We start from the raw sequence: 23,935 nt of genomic DNA, 5'->3' as shown, positions 1-23,935 counted from the left end.
TCCTCTCTCCATTTCTCTCTGTCCTAACTAACAATGATGACATCAATAACAACAATAACTACAACAATAAAAAAGGGCAACAAAAGGGAAAATAAATATAAGAAAAATTTTAAAAAGAAGGATGAGGTTTCTTGAACATATATATTTTTTTCTGAGACTATGCAGAGAGTTACAAAAATTGAGCACAGTACAAGCCAAGGATTCAATGCACTCAAACTAGTCGGGTAATAAACACCTAACATTTATTAATAAATTAGTACACTTGAAGGCATTTTTCAGATACCAGTCCCTCACCACCACCCAGAAGCCCCACCCACACAAAGGGAGTCCATGCCACCTTCGCATCAGAACCTGGCCACTCGACCATTATTAGAGACCACGTTTATAAATGGGAGCATAGTTGCAAATACATCAGACAAGAGTTCTTACAGCCGCAGCCACTTTTAAGTAACGTGATTGATGAGAGACACCCACCAAGACCAAGGCCTCAAGGGCAGACTGGACCTATGGACTATATGCGTAATAAGAATAAAACACAAGACATCCTTTAAAGCAAAGCTGGGCAAAATTCCCTATGGAAAGAGGTACCACTTGCACTCAACTGTGACTTTCCAAAGTGTAGCCATTAAGTCCCAGAATAGCTTGATCACTAAAAAAAAATAAAAAATAAAAAAATGAAAAGATTCAAGTTCTTTGGTGGCCCAGTTATCAAGCCACTGAAATTGCAAGTCTTGATGGCTTGAGGATTTCATGTCTCCGGCCCCGAGCGTGTTAGTGTGAGAGACGCATGAGTAGTCCAGCATACTACATGAAGTCCAGATGGAAAGACGTACAATCAGTAACCGTGTGGTCAAGTTTCAGCCATGAATATGGACTATACAACAAGGCAGATGAAAAAGATGACTGAAATTTTAATTGCATGACAGAAACTCAAACAGGATCGTACAGTTCTTTACTCCTTAAGGAAATTCATCAGTGACAAATAATAAAAAATAGTAGCATCAATAATAATAATAATAAAAATAGTAGTAGTGAATACAAAGATGTGAAGACTGATTATGGAACTCACAAGATACCATTACGCTTTGAAGAAGTTAAGAGCCTCGTGATTCAGTGTGCGGGGAAAGGTCACACAGCATTTGTGGGTGCGTTAAATAAATTTAAAGTGCGGAGAATCATTTTGAAAATAAAAAAGAAGGCAGAACAGAAACTATGGAACCTTAAAAAAAAATTAGTGGTAGGTATTTTGCAATAGTTCTATTTGAAAAAGCATAGAAACTAACTTTCCAGAAAGGTTAAAAAAAAAAAAAACCTAAAAACATCGGACACACACACACACACACACACACATACCCATACACACACCCACACACACCCAGAAAACAAACAGGAACAAAACAAACCACCCTGCCACTATAACTGGAGTATTTCCAGAGGGCAGTATCTACCCTCCTGCCCTACAATAGATCGGGAAGATGGCTATAAACAGAGTCCAGGAGGGTTTGGCTGGCTTCCTGACTTTTGACTCCAATAATCTCAAATAGCCGGTCTAGTTTATCTTCCGCCTGAGGAGTCTCCTCAATCACACGCAGCTCCTCGGGATTCAAGATGTGAAGCATGTCATCAAAAATAGGTTGTAAGTCGCAGGGGTCTAGGCGTACCTGCCGCAACACTGTGTCTTTCTTTTCTGCGAGAAACAGGAGAAAGGAAGAGAGGAGTCATTTCCAGTCCAAGGGGCACAACTGGCTTATCCTGACACAGCTCTCCAACCCCCACCTGCTCCCCCGCCCCAACAAGGCAAGTGAATTCACCCCAGGTACGTCCTGAGCACAGGAATTCCTCCTTGCCTTATATGTAAGATAACAAATAAATTCCATTTGCCTAACAGAGCTCAGACAAGGGCGGGTTTGAATGCATTGTTGCTGTGTCACTAACTTGATGTTTCCCCGAACTTCAATTTGTTTGCAAAAGCCTTCTAGAAACTCAGGAGGGGAATGTTGAAATATAATACTTAAAGAAAAATTTAAAGAGTCACTCTCAGCCCCATCTGAAGCACATTTAAAAAATATATATTTATTTATTCCCTTTTGTTGCCCTTGTTGGTTTTTTATTGTTGTAGTTATTGTTGGATAGGGCAGAGAGAAATGGAGAGAGGAGGGGAAGACAGAGAGGGGGAGAGAAAGACAGACACCTGCAGGCCTGCTTCACCGCCTGTGAAGCGACTCCCCTGCAGGTGGGGAGCCGGGGTTCGAACCGGGATCCTTATGCCGGTCCTTGTGCTTTGCACCACCTGCGCTTAACCCGCTGTGTTACCGCCCGGCTCCCTGAAGCACATTTTCTAAAGGTAGTTATCAGCCCACCATTATTCCCCTCAAAAACTCCAAGTCAGTGTAAGCTGCTTATCTAAAATATATTTCCATGTTTTAAAGTTAAAATGTTGGGAGTAAAGGCACTTAAATAAGATTTTGCTTCTTGGGTTACATTTTGCAATGGGTGAAGAATTAGAACATTATCATCATCATCATCATCATCATCATCATTATTGTCATTATTATTATTATAGCCTTGTGGAGGCAGTGGTGCACCCAGTAGAGTGCTTGCATCACCACATGCAGGGACCTGAGTTCAAATCCCTGGGCCCACATGCAGGGGGGAAGCTTCACCAGCTGTGACAGTCTGTAGGCATCTGTGTCTCTCCCTTTCTATTTCCGCCCTACACCTCTCAGTTTCCCTCTGTTCTGTCAAATAAAAAAAGGAATACATCTTCTTTTTAAAGGGAAAATATCTGCTGAGAACAGTGAATTCATTACGCAGGCACAAAACTCCAGCAATAATCCTATTGGCAATAAAAAAACCAAAAACTTTCTTGGGCCAGTGAAATATAGTTCATTTGGATGTGTAATGAGCGTGGTGCAGACTTAAGCCTAGACCCCAGTGCACTGAAGAAAACTTTGGTTTTATGGTCTCTCTCTCTCTAAAAAACTTGAAGAAAAAAAGTCCCTTCTCTAAAATGAGATGTGTAACATGAAATATATACTATAAATCATAAATAAAAGTAGGGGAATATAAGTAAATTGTCTAAAATAAATACATAAAACAGAACACTTTTATAAATATATGTAAAGTTCGAACCCCGGCTTCCCACCTGCAGGGGAGTCGCTTCACAGGCGGTGAAGCAGGTCTGCAGGTGTCTATCTTTCTCTCCTCCTCTCTGTCTTCCCCTCCTCTCTCCATTTCTCTCTGTCCTATCCAACAACGACAACAACAATAATAACTACAACAATAAAACAACAAGGGCAACAAAAGGGAATAAATAAATAAAAATAAAATATTTTTTAAAAAATTAAAAAATATATTTATGTAAAGTAAAAGATAAAATATGACCTTTTCACTAAAATATAGTTAACGTTATCCAACTAGAAACTATCAATATATTATATAGTTCCTTACTCTCATGATTTCAAATTTTCAAACTATGTATCAGTCCATAATCATTAAAATATTGTGATCTGCAGCCAAGCTTAAGAGAAAACTTGGACTGTCTAAAACCCACATTTGTGATTCCTGAGATGAGTTAATACTTAAAATCCTTGGACTCTACAAGCCTGGTAAATAATTCTCAAAAAAAAAAAAAAAAAAAAAAAAAAAAAACCTGCCAGGCAACATGTTATCAGACCTTTCTCGAAACAATTTTCTGATAGCATCACGAAGGGTGAGGGTGCCCAGAACCGATACTGGCCGGTAGTGCCGGTTATAAAGACCTTTGAGGCAGTTAGTTCCTCACTAGACAAGGACGTGGTTGCTCTCAGATCAGCTTCAGGTCAGGGACAATCCCTGAACTCTCTCCGGGCTTGGTTTGGAAAATGAATGCAAAGTGTTACCTTTGGTAATAAAGGAGCCTGTCCTGCTCAGTGCTGAGGAGCCGCTGGATGTGGAGTCACAACGGAGAAGAGGTTCCGCTTCATCCAGGAAGAAGCCCTTGCTCTTATCCGGCGGGGAAGGCCCCACTGCCAGGACGGTGGAATTCTCAAGTTTTGCATTGGGGCTGGGGATGGGGCTCGGGCTGCGTGGGCTGGGGCTCATAGGGAGGGTCAGCTTGTCTGCTTCCAGCTGTGGGGGGGAGGCCGAAAAGAAAGGGAAGAAAATAAAATCTGTGTTTGTTTTGGGATACAAGTAGAGAAATTTCAAACCAAAAAAAAAAAAAAAAAAGAGACAAAATTCTCTCTAGTAGCATTTTGTTTCATTTCATATACAAAAATTCCCTTTGACTATTTGCAACATTCTATAGTGGCTAGACACACACACACACACACACACACACACACACACACACCACTCCTAACCTATCAAAACTCAGTGAGGAATCAATACTGATTCAGTGATTTTATTTATTTATTTATTTATTTATTTATTTATTTATTTATTATCACAGCACTCATTGCTCAGTGGCTTGTGGTAGTGCTGGGGGACTGAACCTGGGATCTCTGGTGCTTCTGGTATGAAAGGCATTTTGCATAAACCATTATGCTGTTTCCCCAACCCTCTATAAATTTTCTGATATTTCCAAAATATTTCCAAAAGTCCTTTACAAGCTACTTGAAATACACAACACTATGTACAGGTAGTCAGCATAAAAAAAGCACATGTGGGAGTCGGGCTGTAGCGCAGCGGGTTAAGTGCAGGTGGCGCAAAGCACAAGGACGGGCATAAGGATCCCGGTTCGAGCCCCGGCTCCCCACCTGCAGGGGAGTCACTTCACAGGCGGTGAAGCAGGTCTGCAGGTGTCTATCTTTCTCTCCCTCTCTCTGTCTTCCCCTCCTCTCTCTCCAGTTCTGTCTCTGTCCTATCCAACAATGACGACAACAATAATAATAACTACAACAATAAAACAACAAGGGCAACAAAAGGGAATAAATAAAAAAAAAAAGAAATATTAATAAAAAAAAAAGCACATGTACCAAACAGTTAACTCACGAGAGTGAAACTAGATTATCAACGCGAAAGAGAAGCCCTCAGACTCAAGACAGTATTTTGTAGAAGTGAAAATGTTTTCTATATTATCTAGGCTCTTTTCCTTTGATATGGGCTGCATTATGACCGCCTTGCTTAAAATTCTTCTGTTGGAGTTTTCAATCCAGAAATCTGACTGGATTTGGACACGGAGAGTTTGAAGAGATAATTCAGTAAAATTGAGTACTAATGCAATGTGACTAGTGTCCTTACGAGAGGAGACTGGACACTAGGATGGACATACAAAGCACAAGGACTATGAAATTACAAGGAGAAGACAACGATGTCTTGGAAGAAATCAATTCTGTAAATACCTTGAATTCGATTTTCCAGAGAAAATCTAGAATTTCCACCAGAATTGTAAAATTGTCACCAAGACTGTGAGACAATAAATGCATGTTGTTCTATGCCACCCAGCCAGAGGTGTTTTATATGGTGGCACTAGTAAACAAATACAGTCTTTAGAGGCTGGGTGGTGGCACACCTGGCTGAGTGCACGTTATAGTGCTTAAGGACCCGGGTTCGAGTGCCCGGTCCCACCTACAAGGGAAAGCTTTGTTGATTGGTGAAGCAGGGCTGCAGGTGTCTCTCTTCCTATCACTCCTATCACCCCCTTCCCTCTCAATTTCTGGCTGTGTCTATCCAATAAATAAATAAATAGGGATTAAAAAAAAAGGTACAAATACATTTTTTTTTTGCCTCCAGGGTTATTGCTGGGGATTACAAATCCATTGGTCCTGGAGGCTATATTTTCCCTTTTGTTATCCTTGTTGTTTTATCTTTGTTGTGGTTATTATTATTCTTGTTATTGATGTCATTTTTTTTTGATAGGACAGAGATAAGGGAAAGACAGAGAAGGGGGAGAGAAAGATAGGCACCTGCAGACCTGCTTCACTGCCTGTGAAGCAACCTCCCTGCAGGTAGGGAGCCGGGGGCTCGAACCGGGATCTTTGCGTGGGCCCTTGCACTTTGTGCCACATGCGCTTAACCACACATACATTCTTTATAGCTAAAGAACTAAGGTCTGGAAAAGAAAGTTTCCTAATAAGGGGTTCCCAAACAGTAAGCAGCAGGACTCAGACCAGACCCCAGGTTTTCTGACTTAAGGTCACTCAAGAATTACATCTGCTTAAAGCAATGAGAACAGAGGAACATCAGAGCCGAAGCCGAGGAGAGGAGAGCAGAGAGACTACCCTCTGGTCCTTATCAGCTCCAAGGATGGAATGGAAACTGTGCAGCCTGCTTCTGGAGTGGGCTGAGAAAGTTAACTAGCAAGTAGGCAAACCACCAAGGCAGTTTTAGATGAAGCCATTGAGCTAATCCATTGAGCTTCATCGCTAATGGCCAGCGTGTGGAGACAGGACTTGAGAGAAGCAAGATTTCAAGTAGCAAATTGAGTTATAACACTGACATGATGGCGATTGTTACAGGTGAACTGTAACAATGTCCTACACACAGGTGGAGAATAGAGTGGAGATGAAGGGGTGGGTACAGTCATTCTACTCTCTAGCGAAGATGCACAGCTAATAAGAGAAAGCTGATCCTTAACGTGCATGTGCTTGGCTGAGCCACTAGGCCTCATCATGAACTTGGGCAGTCCACACCTAGTTCACCGACCTTACTTTCTCAGTGGTTTTTCCAGCCTAAATGAAAATCTGGGAGTCAGGTGAGAAAAAGTCACACAGGGCAGGGTTCAGGGGGTGACATCCATCATACTCAGAGCTGTGAGTCATCCTCTGAATCCTAATAACTTGACTGAAAACATTTTCAAGTGCCCTGACCAGGAAGACATTGACCTTTGTTTCAGATTATTACCCTTGAGTAGTTGTAAAATGCACAAAGTGAACACAACTGCCTCTTATACAACCTTATGGCCTGAGACATTCTTACAGGTGACCACCAACGTAAAGGTCATGGACTGTACGCTTTTTTCTTACTGTTGTAGTTATCATTGTTGTTGTTATTGATGTTGTCGTTGTTGGCTAGGACAGAAAGAAATGGAGACAGGAGGGGAAGATAGAGAGGGGGAGAGAAAGACAGACACCTGCAGACGTGCTTCACCGCCTGTGAAGTGACTCCCCCGCAGGTGGGGAGCCGGGGGCTCGAACCGGGATCCTTACGCCAGTCATTGCGCTTTGTGCCACCTGCACTTAACCTGCTGCGCTATCACCGGACTCCCCTTGGAGCACTTTCTGTGAAGCAACCCCCCTGCAGGTAGGGAGCCCGGGGCTCAAACCAGGATCCTTATGCCAGTCCTTGCGCTTCGCGCCATGTGCACTTAACCCGCTGCGCTACCACTCAGACCCTCTATTTTATTTTTTAAATCTTATTGGAGGGAACAAGGATTTATAGTACAGTTGTACGTATACGTTTAGATTTGAATACAGTAGGCCTTGGCACATGTTCCTCACCCCTGCAAATGCACAATGCCATTCATGCCAAGACACATTTTTTATTCACCCAGTTAGACAAAGAGTGCTTGCCTCCTCTCGGTTCTCAGGGACATTACATTGGATGACACGGTCAGTCACTATAGTACACTGTTCCAGCTTTAAAAAGAAATTCTCACCCACAAATCACATGCCTACAGACTAAGAAGTCCACCCACTTACTTCCTGAACTGAGTTCAAAACTTTAAATATCTGATTCCCCCCACACACATACACTTTTGTCAAAGGTGGAATTTGTGACACAATTTGGAAGGATAGAGGAATATTCCCCTGTAATTAAGAAAGAACAAGCCACTAGGGAAAGGTCCTTAAGGAACGGTTTATGTCATTGCCACAGTGGAACTAATGACCATAGCTAAAATCAGAGACCACTGGAAAATTACTTTTCTAGAAAATCTATTCAATTATAAAGTCCAAATATCATAAACTTTGTTCAAAATCCAAGCTGATAACTGCAATAAGTTTTTATTTGTTTTTCTATTTTTATTTTTTGATTGCCACCGTGATTATCACTGGGGCTACACCCCCTGGCACAATAAATCCACCACTCCTGGTGATTTTTTGTCTCTTCCTTTCCCTTTCCTTTCCTTCTTCTTTTAAATAGAGACAGAGAGAAATTGAGCAGGAAGGGGGAGGAAGAAAGAGAGACACCTACAGCCTTGTTTCACTGCCTGTGAAGCTTGCCTCTCAGACCCCATAAGTGAGGACCAAGGGCTTGAACTCAAGTCTTTGAACCCAGAAACATGTGCTCTCTACCAAGTGTGCCACTGCCCAGCCCCTGATGACAGAAAGCCATGCTCCCTTAAAGCTATTTGTATTTTTTTTCCTCTAAGAAAATGCTCCTAGAAAAACACTTATTTCCTTTACCTTAATATTTGTCATATCCATCAAAGCTGGTTTGTAATAATGCACCCTTAAAAACTGTCACCTTTGACTCCCTAGCCAAAACAATCATAAGTCATTGGGAATCCATGAGAAGAAAAGGACTTTATTTTATTTTTGCAAAAACATATCACTGGTTCGAGTCCCTGCCTCTCCACCTGCAGGGAGTTGGTTTCACAGGCGGTGAAGCAGGTCTGCAGGTGTCTCTCTTTCTCTCCCCCTCTGTCTTGCCCTCCTCTCTCCATTTCTCTCTGTCCTATCCAACAGCAATGACAACAATGACAATAATAATGACAACAACAACGGCAAGGTTATTAAACTACCAGGGCAACAAAAGGGAAAATGAATATATAAAACTTATCAGACTATACACACATAATAGAGCACAAGGAATATCATTTATTCCTCACATTCCCTGGAGATTTCTAAGATTTCCATAAGGCCACCTTAACATTTACAATCAGAAAAACAGCAAATGTTATTTGTAAAGCAGTCGCCACTGCTAAGTCTATTTTCTTCCAGCTAACTAGAGTGTTGTGACTGCAGTGCAGCTTATTTATTCTGGTAGCTAAGAAACAGAGTGGTTGAAGGATCATCTACTCAGCTGAGTTCCTCTCTCCATACCTCCTCAGGCACAAAGGAACAATACTATCCCCAACTTACTGCAGATCTAAAGGAAAAACAAATACGTAAGAGGCATCTTGGAAAACTTGGCTAATAAGAGCTATATACCCACTTAATTTTTGAAGTCTCTTTGGAGATACTTGCAGAAAAAAAAAAAAAATTTTTTTTTTTTGCTTTATCGCCATGAGGTAATTATACTAACTTGGAAGACACAGTTGAGAAATGACAGAGACAGAAAACTAGATTAACGGATGGGGAGGTAGAGGAAAAGGCTAGGATAGTGAGGAGAGACTTCCCCAAGCACCCAGAACCAAAATGCTTCTACTGTATAAACATCAAGTTAGGGCGATTTCTTTTTGGCTAAAAGGACTCCCAATGTCCCTCTTCCCTACCCCATTAGTCTCCAGGCAAGTACATCTAGCCCTTCCAGATATTGAATTTATTAGTGAAGACTGATAAAGGAAGAGAGATAAATGGATCACCTTTCTCCAAGGCTGAGTCACACCCAGAATTCCACTGCTGATCTGATGCCTCTCCTTTGTGAGTACCACAGTGGCTGGGTATACGGATCTATGCAAGTGACTCAGGTAATCAAGATGGCTGCTTTTACTGGAGTTGGCATATTGCACCAAAGTAAAAGACACTGGGGTGGGAGGCAGGGAGAATACAGGTCCAGAAAGGATGGCAGAGGGCCTAGTGGGGATCGTACTGTTCCGTGGAAAACTGAGAAATGGTACACATGTACAAATGGTTATATTTACTGTCGAATGTAAAACATGAATCCCCCAATAAAGAAATTAAAAAAAATAAAAGGTGTTACTTTTAGACTTCAAGTTTGAAAGTCTTTGGGCAACAAAGGTTCATAGCAGTATTTCTGAGGACAATCTCTCTCTCTCTCTCTTTTTTTTTTTAGAGTTTATTTATTTATGAGAAACACAGGATGAGAGAGAAAGAACCAGACATCACTCTGGTACATGTGCTGCCGGGGATCGAACTCGGGAACTCATGCTTGAGAGTCCAAAGCTTTACCACTTCGCCACCTCCCGGACTAATAGGACAATCATTTAATTCTCATTCAAGGTGTACTTAAGTGAGCAACAGCTGTCTTCTTCTGTCCTTTTTCCATTCCCAGTTGTATCCTTACAACCCTTGGTCCCACAACAAAGTCTCAGAACTAATGTGCCCTCTCTGAGTGTCAATCAAATCACAACCTGAAACTGAAGCTGAAAGATGATCTATCTTTTAAGGAAACGCCAAGTCAAAAAGTCACTTCTCTGACCACTGCCCTATAGACATTATTTTTGCCCTATAGATTATTTATTTTTAATTTTTATTTATAAAATGGAAATAATGACAAGACCATAGGATAAGACCCAAGAAAGATGGGCCCTAATAGTTCCTAATTGTGATTAAAATATATATATTTATAAAATGGAAATATTGGCAAGACTATAGGATAAGAGGGGTACCAACTCCACACAATTCCCACCCACCACCAGAACTCCATATCCCACCCCCCTCCATAGCTTTCCTGTTCTTTATCCCTCTGGGAGTATGGACCCAGGGTCATTGTGGGATGCAGAAGGTGGAAGGTCTGGCTTCTGTAATTGCTTCCCCGCTGAACATGGGCGTTGACAGGTCGATCCATACTCCCAGCCTGCCTCTCTCTTTCCAAAGTGAGGCAGGAAGGACTCTGAGGAGGCCAGGATCCAGGACACATGGGGACTTGACCTAGGGCCTCAGTACCTAAGGTCTTTTGCATAATCATTATGCTATCTCCCTGCCCTGGCTTCAAAATGACATCCTGTGCAAGGTTTTTCTAGTTCCTCAGGGTAGTGGAGCCAGGAATGGTGAAAAACATCCCTGGAAGACTTATTCATGGCAAGGGTGATATTTGAATGGACAAAGGTTTGAGGTTATTTTTTCTCCCAATAATCCAGCTTGCCGTCCACTGCTGTCCTAGCAGAATCCCTCAGGGAAATGGCTCAAGAATTCCAGCTTCAGAAACCATCTCCTCAATATGCACGGTATGATCCACAAAGTCAACTCCTAAAAGCAGAAATCATGAAAAGCCTGGAACATCCTCAAAAGAAGGAAGAGAGGGGCCAGGTGGTGGTGAACCTGGTTAAGCACACACATTACAGTGTTCATGGACCCGGGTTCAAGTCCCTGGTCCCCACCTGCAGAGGGAAAGCTTCATAAATGGTGAGGCAGGGCTGCAGGTGTCTTTGTGTCTTTCCCTCTCTATCTCCTCCTCCCCTTTCAATTTCTCTCTGTCTCTATCCAATAATAAAAATAAATAAAAATATTATATACATTTTTATTATTGGATATTATATATATATATAAAATAAATATTTAAAAAAATACCAGATTGTGTCACAGCAAGGAAATTGACATTGAGTAGTAATTGAAATGCACTCAGTGGTAAACTATAATTGAATGAAGCAGTTACAGGTTACCCCTGGAGGAGAAAGAGTATTGGGGTGAGGTTAGGAAGACAGACGGTAAAGGAAAAGACAGCATTTGAATAGAGATGATTTAGACTAATATATATATATATATAATGGGAAGAGATGAGATACATACATACCGTTAACTAACTGTGTGGTCTTAGAAAAAAAAAAATTCCCCTCAAGACAGATTTCTCATTTCTCAATGAGCACAATTAGTCTAAATCATCTCTATTCAAATGCTGTCTTTTCCTTTACCTATGCTTTGCCCTAATCCAGCTTTCTAGCCCTATTCTCAACTCTGAGGCCATCTTCCCAGACAATATTTTTAGTCCATCTGCATGTCAGCTATCAGGCTCAGGCAAAAATAGCCATGGGCCCCTTGGAATATACCTGAAATATATTTCCTAGCTTCTTCCCACATGAAGATCCCTAATTTCATCTGCTCTATTCCTACTTTTGGGTTCCTGTTTATTAAACACTTTGTCCTGCTTTATAGCTTACTGCCATTCAACCAAATTGCAGACACTACTATGATTCCATGCTGACCTCCCTGGGCAAATGACCTCATGAATGAATCCTAGAACCCCACCTTCCCTGCCCCACTAGGGAAAGATAGAAACAGGCTGGGGGTGTGGATCCACCTGCCAACACCCATGTCCAGCAGAGAAACAATGACAGAAGCCGGAACTCCCACCATCTGGTCTCCATAAAGAATTTTGGTCCATACTCCCAGAGGGATAAAGAATAGGGAAGTTTCCAATGGAGGGGCTGCGGACACTGAACTCTGGTATTGGAAACTGTGTGGAATATACTCCTGCTATCTTACATCTTGTTAATCATTATCACTAATTAAAAAAAAAGAAGGGGGCAGGAAGACAGCTCCTTAGGAAAATGCACTCCTTGCATTGTCTTAGTTCCTTATCTCCTAAAATAACAGAGAGTATTCTGGCCTCTCAATAATAACAAATAAAAATTAGAAAATTAGAGTCAAACTTTACACAAAAATCCCCCAAACTTTCCTCAGGCTTCGGCTTCTCCTTTCTTTCTTTCTTTCTTTCTTTCTTTCTTTCTTTCTTTCTTTCTTTCTTTTTTTCCTTCTCCTACCACTCAGACCCTAGGAAACGGAGGTAAGGAGTTGCTTTCAGCGCTGACGCTTCAATCTAGTCACCAGAATATCACGGATCTTAGGGATATCCAGATCTCCCTGGGGTCAGTGGAGGTCACGGGATAGAGGACAGTAAGTATCCTGCTGATCTTGCTTGGATAACCAGACCAGAGAGATACCAGAACTGAGTGAATGTGTATTGCTGCCCTGCAGATTGGGGAGTCCACAGCAGAACCTGAAGAAAGATTCTGAGCAACTCAGCCAAAAACATGCAAGCATAGGGCAATGAAAAGATTTAGTTTGAATGGCAATCTTTCTATGACTATGATTATATTTTAGCCCAAGTTAACTGACTATAGTGCCCTTTTTCTCTTAAGGACCTCAGACTCCAATTGTCTTTGTGAAAATTTTATATATGGATATCCACTAATTCTAATCCTTTCTAAATTCATTTCAAGGTTGAATCCGAAAGTCTGCAGATTCATGCATATTAAAGTGCTGGGATTGGTGACCAGTCCTTGTTCCTAAGAAAGAGGGCTATTTCTTTCCCGGGAGCACAGGGAAAAGCCACAGGAAGGGTCAGCTAGGAGGGCAGCCCAAAGCTGCCCAAACTGGTATGAACCAGCTGGCTCAGAAGAGAGGGAAATAAAGAGAGAGAGAGGGAGGGCCTGCCCCACCCAGCTGCTGACACAAATCATGATGTTGAAGCCTGAGCTGACTCATGGACTAGCTTCTCCAAAAGGGAAGTGAAGACAGTGGGCTCTCAGGCTTGGGAGCAGGAACTCACTCTGATTCAAATGTACAGCGTGACTTTTATGAAAGCCAGACCCCACAGACATAACAGAGAAAGCACACTCAGCTGTAAATCCTCCCCTAACATTCACTCCGTGATGCCTGTTAGGGAACCTTCCCTACAAAAGAAAGAGCCTCTGTGATTAAAAAGTTGTTAAGAGGGGGCTGGCCATCAGCTGGGGCCCTATTCAGAGAGTCCTGAGATTCTCAAACAGACATAATAGGCCTAGACCTCAAATAAATCCCTCTCACCTTGTTACCGGTCATCTCTATCAGGAACAACAAAACAGACCCTTTTGTGGGCCCCCTCCACCATAGGACCTTGCCCTCAACTTGGATCATTAATGATAGAGAATGTTTCATCCTCCGGAGGATGGACAACATACTCTATGCTATACCTGAGAAAGAGGGTCCTGATATTGGGGCAGCTTGGAATGTTCCTACTCATGACCACAGAATGTGAGCTCAGATCTACAGGGATGCAGAGGTCACATAGACTCCTAAGCTGAATACGGGCCCCAGACCAAATCAAATAGATGGGGTTTACTGTCAATGATATTTATACCCCTTTCCCATATTTGGGAGCTACTCTCTTCCCTGATTCAGCTTTCTGGTCCTTCTCCAGCCATGGCATCATCTCCCCAGACAATAACTTGGATCCACCTGCATATCAGATTTCAGGCTCAGGGGAAAAAAAAAAAAACTAGTATAGCCACAGGCCCTTTGGAATATAACTAAAATATGCCTACTAGCTATCTACAAAATGGAAGACCCTCCAACCCTTCATCTGCACTATTCCAGCCTTTAAGTTCATGATTGATCAACAACAATTTGTTTGGCTTTGTATGTAACTCTCCTTTCAGCCACCAGGTTCCAGATGCTACCATGATGCTGACCAGACTTCCCTGGACAGATAATCCCACCAATGTGTCCTAGAGCTCTGCTTCCCCAGAGCCCCCACCCCACTTGGGAAAGAGAGAGGCTGGCTGGGAGTATGGATTGACCTGTCAATACCCATGTTCAGCAGGGAAGCAACTACAGAAGCCAGACCTTCCACCTTCTGCATCCCACAATGACCCTGGGTCCATACTTCTAGAGGGATAAAGAATAGGAAAGCTATCAGGGGAGGGGATGGGATATGGAGTTCTGGTGGTGGGAACTGTGTGAAGTTGTACCTCTCTTATCCTATGGTTTTGTCAATGTTTTCTTTTTATAAATAGATGAAAGAAAGAAAGAAAGAAAGAAAGAAAGAAAGAAAGAAAGAAAGAAAGAGAGAGAGAAAGAGAGAGAGAAAGAAAGAAAGAAAGAAAGAAAGAAAGAAAGAAAGAAAGAAAGAAAGAAAGAGGGGGCTGGGCGGTAGCACACCGGGTTTGGCGCACAGTGCAAAGCACAAGGACTGGCACAAAGATCCCAGTTCGAGCCCCCCACCTCCTCACCTGCGGGGGTTGAGGGGGGCTGCTTCACAAGTTGTAAAGCAGGTCTGCAGGTTTCTTTCTCTCTCCCTCTCTATCTTCTCCTCTCAATTTTTCTCTGTTCTACTCAACAACAACAAAGGAAAAAGATGGCCACCAGAAGCAATGGATTCATGATGCAGTTACAGAGCCCCAGCAATAAAACTCTGGCAGCAAAGAAAAAAAGAAAAGGAAAAAGTTGTAAGAATTTAAAGAAGCTTGCCTGAGGACATTCTACAGCACAGAATGTGACTGCATGGTCATTTTTTTTTTTCTTTTTTCTTTTTTAAAGACATCTATCATTGTCTTCAAGTTTCTATAGCCTTAACAAATTTGATTAGGCTATTACTACTTAATAAACTCATTACTTGAGTTGTTAGAATTAGAATGTGTTAACACAAATTCAAAGATATAAAATGGGAGAACAGTGAAGAAAATACTTCTTCCTTACTGGTGTCTTTTAGGTCCTAAACACTGAGTCCCTCTCCTTCTGTTACCAATCCACTGGGCATACTTCCAAAACCAACCTGTAGTGACAACAATTAAGAACATCTATTTTTCTTTCCTGGCGCTTAAATTATTATACATTCTTTTACAATAGTATCTCTGCCTTTTAAAACTTAAAAACCAGTTTTGAGGTTAGGAGATAAAGTGCTGAGCCACACTTTTTTGCCAACTGTTATGTACTTGTCTGGATAAGCTTATATAACTGGTCTTCTACTGAAGGGCATTTATGTTGGTCCCACTTGTGTTATTCCAAATGGTGCTACAATGAATATGTGGACATTCTGTATATCTGTAGGGCCCATATGGGAATAGAGGTAGGATATATTCCTATACATGGATAACTGTGTGTACTTTCGTAGATAATGCTTCTGAACAGGGTTAAAAAAATGTGCATATCATATTAACTGTTGGGCTCAGGCAAAATTTAGTAAGCTCATGAGGCCCTTGGAATATATCTAAAATGGACCTAATATCTTTTTTCCAAAATGGAGACCCCCCCCCAATCTCAGCTGCTCTATTCTTGTCTTTAGGTTCCAGATTATTGAACAATTTGTTCTGCTTTATATCTTAATGCTTTTTCAGACACCAGGTTGCAGATGCTACCAGGACACCAACCTGACTTCCCTGGGCAGACACCTCACCAATGTGTCCTGGAGCCCCACCTCCCCAGAGTTCTGCCCCACGAGGGAAAGAGAGAGACAGGCTGGGAGTATGGATCCACCTGCCAACATCCATGTTCAGCAGAGAAGCAATTATGGAAGCCAGACCTCCACCTTCTGCATCCCATAATGATCCAGGGTCTATGTTCCCAGAGGGATAAAGAATAGGAAAGGTTTCAAGGAAGGGGATGGGATACGGAGTTCTGGTGGTGGGAACTGTGTGCAACTGTACCCCTCTTATCCTATGGTCTTGTCAATATTTCCACTTTATAAATAAATATTTAAAAAATTGCATATCTTTAAATATCTTCAGTGTTTTCTTTTCCGTGAGCTATGTTGTTTGCAAGCTGTTCAAGTTTTTTTTATCGGTCACATAAATTGGTTTGTAAAATCTCTTTATTTCCTTAAAGAAATAAGCTCTAAGATGCAAACAACTCCTTCTTCTTACATTGTCTTTTGGTATGTATATGATACTTTCTTAGATAACTTAAGTAAATGAATATTTCTTGTATGGCTCTAAGTTTTATATTCTATTCAGAAAAGCCTTACCTACTGTTATAACAGTAAAAACAAAAAAATTTTCTCCAGGTTTTTGTTTTCTGATTACTTTTTGATTACATGTCATTTTAGTGGTTGGCATTTTAACACAGCTGTGGATAAATCCAGTTTTCCTTGCTAAGAATTTTTTTTAATGGAATCAAAAGGGCAAGGTGAAGGGAAAACAACAACAACAAAAAAAGCAGCTGGGATCAGTAGACTTGCCATGCAGACAGGGCACCTCATCAAGAACCCTCATGACAAAAAGAAAAGAAAAGAAAAGAAAAAAAAAAAACAGGAGTAGGAGCAGGAGCAACAGCTCTTTCAAGGAAACAGTAAGGAAAATGTGATTAAAGCACCCAGCTAAGAGTTGCTGTCCTGTCCCTCTCCCATGGGGCGGGGATAGGAGTGGGGCTGACGGGGACAAACCAACAAACATTGCAGCTAACTACTGTCTACGGAAACCTACTGCTCATCGCCGCAAAAGGCCTTGTTACCAATTGCCACCAGCTGTTGGCACCTGGATTCTAACAGATAGAGGACAGTCTCACAAATACATGATGGAGAAGAGCAAGCCCAAAACTGAAAGCTGTCATTTTTTGTTTTTTTTTTTCTCCCTAGAGTTTTGGCTTAAAAAATGAAAATATGGGGAGACCGGAGGTAGTAGCGCAGCAGGTTAAGCGCACTGTGGCACGAAGCACAAGGATCAGCGTAAGGATCCCTGGCTCCCCACCTGCAGGGGAGTCGCTTCACAGGTGGTGAAGCAGGTCTGTAGGTGTCTGTCTTTCTCTCCCCCTCTCTGTCTTCCCCTCCTCTCTCCATTTCTCTCTGTCTTACCCAACAATGACATCATCAATAACAACAATAACTACAACTATAAAACAACAAGGGCAACAAAAGGGAATAAATAAATATTTTTAAAAATGAAAATATGATCTCCAGCACTGGTAGACGCAACCAGTCTCCTTTCATGATGTTGATTCTGACTTCTCCCAATGTAATTTTTAAGAAATCTGGTAAGGGTGTAAATTAAAGGACAATTGAAAGGTTTATTCACAAGAATCGAATCGATAGGCCTAGTATGCATCAGTAATCCCTTTATATTCCATTCTCACCCTTCACAAGTTTCTCCAGGCCCCACAATTACACCCTGCAAGAGAGCAACTTGACCTTAAATGACCCTTCACACTCCGGAGAGCAGCAGATGGCAGGGCTTGATGGTGGCAGTTTACCTAACAGCCCTATTTCCAAGAGCCGGCTGACAAACTGAGGGCAAAGACAAATGCAAATAACCAAACAGCACGAGGTTGAATGTGTAGCTTGTATTTGCCGCGACTTATCTTCACTGGAGTAGATTGCTGGAAATAGTTGGTGTCAGTCGGACTGTAGATGAGGACAGCTGCGCCCTGCAGCTGGTAAGTAGAAAGAAAGGAAGAAAGAAAGAAAGAAAGAAAGAAAGAAAGAGAGAGAGAGAGAAAGGAAAGAATGAAGGAAGGAAAGAAAGAAAGAAAGAAAGAAAGAAAGAAAAAAGAAAGAGGAGAGAAAGGAAGGAAAGGAAGAGAGAAAGAAAGAAAGAAAGAAAGAGGAGACAGAGAAAGGAAAGAAAGAAAGAAAGAAAGAAAGAAAGAAAGAAAGAAAGAAAGAGAGAGAAAGAGAAAGAAAGAAAGAAAGAAAGAGAGAGAAAGAGAAAGAAAGAAAGAAAGAAAGAGGAGACAGAGAAAGGAAGGATGGAAGCAAGAAAGGAAGGATGGGAGGGAGGGAGGGTGAGAAAGGAAAGAGAGAGAGAGAGAGAGAAACTAAGTGTGTCACCCTCTGCAGCAGGAGCAGTCACACAGCATACCCAGAGCTCATTTCACTGCCGATTCTCCCAGTTGATCAAACAGAGCAAACTGACAGCTTAACAAAGAATCACTTTATGCCACAGACATGAACAACAGCAAACACAGTGGCTCTGATGCCACGCCTACTAAGAGCTTAGCTACAAAGGCATCTGACTCTCCACAATCTATCGAAGAGACCATAAAAAGAGCTCAACGCTCCTGCCTGACTAACGCCAGTCCTTTGCATTTGTGAATCCCTGGTCAAAGCAGCCACTAAAGTAATACTTCATATTATTTTTAATTGCTATGGTTACTTTGCAACATTATCCTTTTAAAATGTCCTTAAATTTCCTTTTATTCAAGAAAATAATGAAGGAATTCTGGGATTTAAAGCACAACTACATCTAAATCTATCTACTTTAGTAGAAAGAGAGAACGGAAGGAAGGAAGGAAGGAAGGAAGGAAGGAAGGAAGGAAGGAAGGAAGGAAGGAAGGAAGGAAGGAAGGAAGGAAGGAAGGGAGGGAGGGAGGGATGGAGGAAGGAAGGGAGAAAGAGAGAGTTTAATAAGTCAGTTACTTCATTTATCTTATATCCACTTGGATCGCAATGCGTATTGGAAAAGACGGCAGAATCAAAAAGTTTTGCCCCAGGTTTTCTATGGAGGAAACAAAACTCAAGTTCCACCTGGGGGCAAGGATGAGAGGAAGTGGAGAGAAGCACGACTCTGGTTAAGCATGTCAGAATGCACACCATGCGAAAAAGGTAGGGGGAGAGAACTGAGAGGGACTGAGCCACTGTGAGGGCAAGCCATTCTCCTCATAAATCGACACTTCAGTCTCTCACCTAGAGAAGTATCTCTACCAATCTAGGATCATTTATCTGGGCATCAGGAAACACTTCACCTTTAGTTAGCTACAATTTCCAATTCCTTGACACTGAACTCAGATAACCACCACCTACTTAATTTTTTATTATAATATTTATTTATTTATTGGACAGAGACAGCCAGAAATCCAGAGAGGCGGGGGAGATACAGAGGGAGAGAGACAGAGAGATACCGGCAACACCACTTCACCAATGGCAAAGCTTTCCCCCTGCACATGGGGACTGGGGACTTGAACCCCCGCCCTTACACATTGTAACATGTGTGCTCAACCCAGTGTGCTACCACCCGACCCCTACAACCATCTACTTTAGGGAGTCTTTGACGTTGAGAGTGTTCCTCGACACTAACGTACCAACGATATCGAGGATTAAAGGGATCCACTGTGCATACTAGTTGGAGCTAGTTAGGAAAAGAAAAAACAAAAAACAACAGCAAAGGGAGAGGTCAAAGAATTTGCCAGTGCTCCCAGAGTGATATGCTACCAGAAAAGACATTGAACCTGACAGCAGCTCCATCTGCCAACTGACTATCCAAATACATGTTCCATGCAGATGTTGGACATGATGTTCCACATGTGACGCCACACAGAGGCTCCTCTTTGGGGCCTTTGCAACCCACTGCTGTCCACCCAAGGCTTCCTCCTCCCCCAGCCTGTGGACTCACTCCTGAGCCTGTGTCTTCTATTCCTGGACACTGACTTCCTTGATGGCACTGACTTTCCCTCATTCATTTATGTATTTCCCCAAGTGTCTGGTATAATATTACACACATAATTTGTTATATAATATTGAGTTAAAAATAAAACCACGTCATCTCTTTCACTGTTTAGTGGGACAAACTTAAACCCAGGCATAAAAGTGTTAAAAGAAAAACCATTATTAAGCCGAAATTCAATTTTCCAGCTATCCTTTAAAACCGCAGGACCTATAATGCAATTTCTTTATTTACTCACTTATTGGTAAGCCTTTTCCAGACAAACAAAGCCAGAATTTATTGCAAGAAGCCTACACTGTGAAGTAGTCTTTACACAAGAAAAAAATAATCTTAAGTAGAAGCTAAAGTTACAGGAGGAATGAAGAACGGAAAAAATCAGTCTGCAGGCAAATTTATGTGAACTCAGATTGTATTAAAAAAAAACCTTTGAACCCTCCTGCACTGCTGATGGGAATGTCAATGGGTCCAACCTCTGTGGAGAACAGTCTGGAGAACTCTCAGAAGGCTAGAAATGGACCTACCCTATGACCCTGCAATTCCTCTCCTGGGGATATATCCTAAGGAACCCAACACATCCATCCAAAAAGATCTGTGTACATATATGTTCTTAGCAGCACAATTTGTAATAGCCAAAACCTGGAAGCAACCCAGGTGTCCAACAACAGATGAGTGGCTGAGCAAGTTGTGGTCTAGATACACGATGGAATACTACTCAGCTGTAAAAAATGGTGACTTCACTGTTTTCAGCCGATCTTGGATGGACCTTGAAAAAATCATGTTGAGTGAACTAAGTCAGAAACAGAAGGATGAATATGGGATGATCTCACTCTCAGGCAGAAGTTGAAAAACAAGATTAGAAAAGAAAACACAAGTTGAACCTGAAATGGAATTGGAATATTACACCAAAGTAAAAGACTCTGGGGTGGGTGGGTGGGTGGGTGGGTAGGGAGAATACAGGTCCATGAAAAATGATGAATGACATAGTGGGGATTGTATTGTTAAATGGGAATCTGGGGAATGTTATGCATGTACAAACTATTGTATTTACTGTTGAATGTAAAGTATTAATTCCCCAATAAAGAAATGAAAAAAAAAAAAAAAACCTTTGGGAGCCAGGTGGTGGCGCAGCAGGTTAACAGCACGTGGCGCAAAGTGCAAGGACCAGCATAGGGATCGGGGTTTCCAGCCTCTGGCTCCCCACCTGAAGGGGAGTCACTTCATAGGCGATGAAGCAGGTCTGCAGGCGTCTGTCTTCCCCTCCTCTCTCCATTTCTCTCTGTCCTATCCAACAACAGCAATAACAACAGCAGTAATAACTGCAACAACGATAAACAACAGGGGTAACAAGAGGGGAAAAAAATCGCTTGGGGAATCGGGCACAGCGGGTTAAGTGCACGTGGCTCAAAGGGCAAGGACCAGCGGAAGGATCCCGGTTCGAGCCCCGGCTCCCCACCTGCAGGGGAGTCGCTTCACAGGCAGTGAAGCTGGCCTGCTGGTGTCTGTCTTTCTCTCCCCCTCTCTATCTTCCCCTCCTCTCTCCATTTCTCTCTGTCCTATCCAACAACGACTACAACAATAAAACAAGGGCAACAAAAGGGAATGAATAAAGTATAATTTAAAAAAAAAAACCTTTAAAGACTAAAATGTATAGTATTACAGCTCATGGCAACAAAAAAATGCAATGCAAAAAAACTAAGTCTTCTTGGGAGGTGGGCGGTAGCACAGTGGGTTAAGTGCACATGGCGCAAAGTGCAAGGACCAGCATAAGAATCCTCGTTCGAGCCCCCGGCTCCCCACCTGCAGGGGAATCGCTTCACAGGTGGTGACGCAGGTCTGCAGGTGTCTATCTTTCTCTCCCCGTCTCTGTTCCCCTCTTCTCTCCATTTCTTTCTGTCCTCTCCAACAAAGAGGATATCAATGATAACTACAACAATAAAACAACAAGGGCAACAAAAGGAATAAATAAATAAATAAAATATTTTAAAAATAAAAAAGGACTAAGTCTTCTAAGAATGTTACATCATTTGGAGACAGTGAAAAAGTGAATATTCATAAAATATCTTCCACATATTCTAATCTATGACATTCATGAATAGTTAAGTAAAATGATAGCTAGATAGCAGAGGAGGAAAAGTGGAATAATAAAAAATAATTAACCCAAAGAACAACAAAAAGGGAGCAGGACAAATGTAAAACAAGTAGTACCTTTGCATGTGTAAAGCCAAATATATGAGTAATTGCCTTTAAAAACTGTAACCACAGAGAAATTCTCCAATTACATAATAAAAACTATCAAGCTGGAATTGTTAAAGCCTAAGTGTATATACTGATTACCAAAACATTTACTTTTTTAAGTAAAAATTTTTTTATATATAAAAAGGAAACACTGACAAAATTATAGGATGAGAACGGTACCACTTCACACAATTCCCACCCACCACCAGAACTCCATATCCCACTCCCTCCCCTGATAACTTTCCTATTCTTTATCCCTCTGGGAGCATGGACCCAGGGTCATTGTGAGATGCTGAAGGTGGAAGATCTGGCTTCTGTAATTGATTCCCCACTGAACATGGGTGTTGGCAGGTGGATCCATACTCCCAGCCTGTCTCTCTCTTTCCCTAGTGGGGCGGGGCTCTGAGAATTGGAGCTCCAGGGAACATTAGTGGGAACATTTACTTTTTAAAAAAAAGTTAAGGACAAGAAATCAAAATGAAACAATGGAGTGGTCTGGGAAGTACCAGGATGAGTAAGCACTGGACTTTCAGAGACAAAGCCCCCAGCTTAATACCTAGCAGCACATATACCGGATTCTCTAGTTCCCCTTCTCTCTCTGTTCATAGCTCCCTCAAAAATAAATTAAATTTTTTTTCGAAAATGAAGGGGCAGGCGGTAGCACAGCTGGTTGAATGTATATGTTACCATATGCATGGACCTGTATTAGAGCCTCACTCCCCATCTTCAAGACTAGGTTACCTGTGAAGCACGTCTGCAGGTATCTATTTTTCTTTCTCCATGCCCTCTCAATTTCTCTCTGTCCTATCAAATAAAAGAGAGAGAGAAAGGTAAAATGGCTGCTGAGAGTTGAGGGTTTACAGTGCAGTGACCTGTCCCCAGCAATAACCCTAGTAGGAATAAAAATCAAAAAAAGAAGTGATGGAAAAAGATAAATTCTGTCAGAGGGGCTGGGTGGTGGCACATCTGGTTGAGCGCACATGTTACACATGTTACAAAGGACTTGGGTTCAAGCTCCCAGTCCCCACCTGCAGGGGGAAAGCTTTGCCAAGTGGTGAAGCAGTGTAGCAAGTGTTTCTCTGTCTCTCTTCCTCTCTATCTCCCCCTCTCCTCTCAACTTCTGACTGTCTCTATCCAATAAATAAAGATCACAAAAATAAGTAATCAAAAATGTATTTAAAACAAGAATGTAAAAAAGAATTACCGGAAACTATCCCCAAATTAAAAGGAATAGACTTCCTAATCCAGGAAGCTAAAAAAGTTCCTGGAAAAATTTATCCAAACTTAAGGTGACTTAGACACATAATAGTTTAAACGGCAAACATGGGAGAGTTCTGAAGGCTGTTAGACAAAAGCAAGTAGTCTTCTAGAAGAGAAATCCATGAGACTATTAACTAACTTCTCAAGATAAACTCTAAAAGCTAGAAGGGACTGGCAGAATATATTCAGAGTTCTAAGGTCTCCACTCAGGATTTTTCTCCACTCAGGTCTCCAATGGCATTTTCAGGGTGGGGCAATGCATTTTGTGGAAGGTGAACATTTTGCCTCTAGAACACCGGTTTCCTCCTTGGCCTGATTTAAAGTGTGTTCTGTCAAATGAGACTATATGCTAGGTAACAACAAGTACACCTGGCTGAATAAAACAGCCAGAGCTTCTGCTTAAGACACTACTGCTAATCTTTGCAATTTGCTGGAAAGGTTTTAAACAGTGATTTCTTTTTTTTTCTAAGTATTTTCTTATTATCTTTATTTATTGGATAATTACAGCCAGAAATTGAGACCGTAGGGGAGATAGGGAGAAAGAGA

The 23,935-nt window shown here is 41.8% G+C and overlaps 1 protein-coding gene across 1 annotated transcript in view; it reads right to left on the bottom strand.

Moving 5' to 3' along the window:
* Window positions 1-220: 220 nt before the first annotated feature.
* The window catches only part of TNFRSF21 (TNF receptor superfamily member 21), a 79,336-nt gene continuing 55,621 nt past the window's right edge, over window positions 221-23,935 (bottom strand). Inside the window, exons 5-6 of the mRNA XM_007517839.3 lie at window positions 3,882-4,110; window positions 221-1,687 (exon numbers count right to left, since the gene is read on the bottom strand). Coding sequence (XP_007517901.1) covers window positions 1,458-1,687; window positions 3,882-4,110 — 459 coding nt within the window. The 3' untranslated portion in view covers window positions 221-1,457. The remainder of the gene's footprint in view (window positions 1,688-3,881; window positions 4,111-23,935) is intronic.

Source organism: Erinaceus europaeus, chromosome 4 (assembly GCF_950295315.1).
Source record: "Erinaceus europaeus chromosome 4, mEriEur2.1, whole genome shotgun sequence".
In the NCBI taxonomy this organism is placed as follows: Eukaryota; Metazoa; Chordata; class Mammalia; order Eulipotyphla; family Erinaceidae; genus Erinaceus; species Erinaceus europaeus.
Note: the sequence above shows the minus strand (reverse complement) of the source record. Positions and strands in the feature narration are given on the sequence as shown.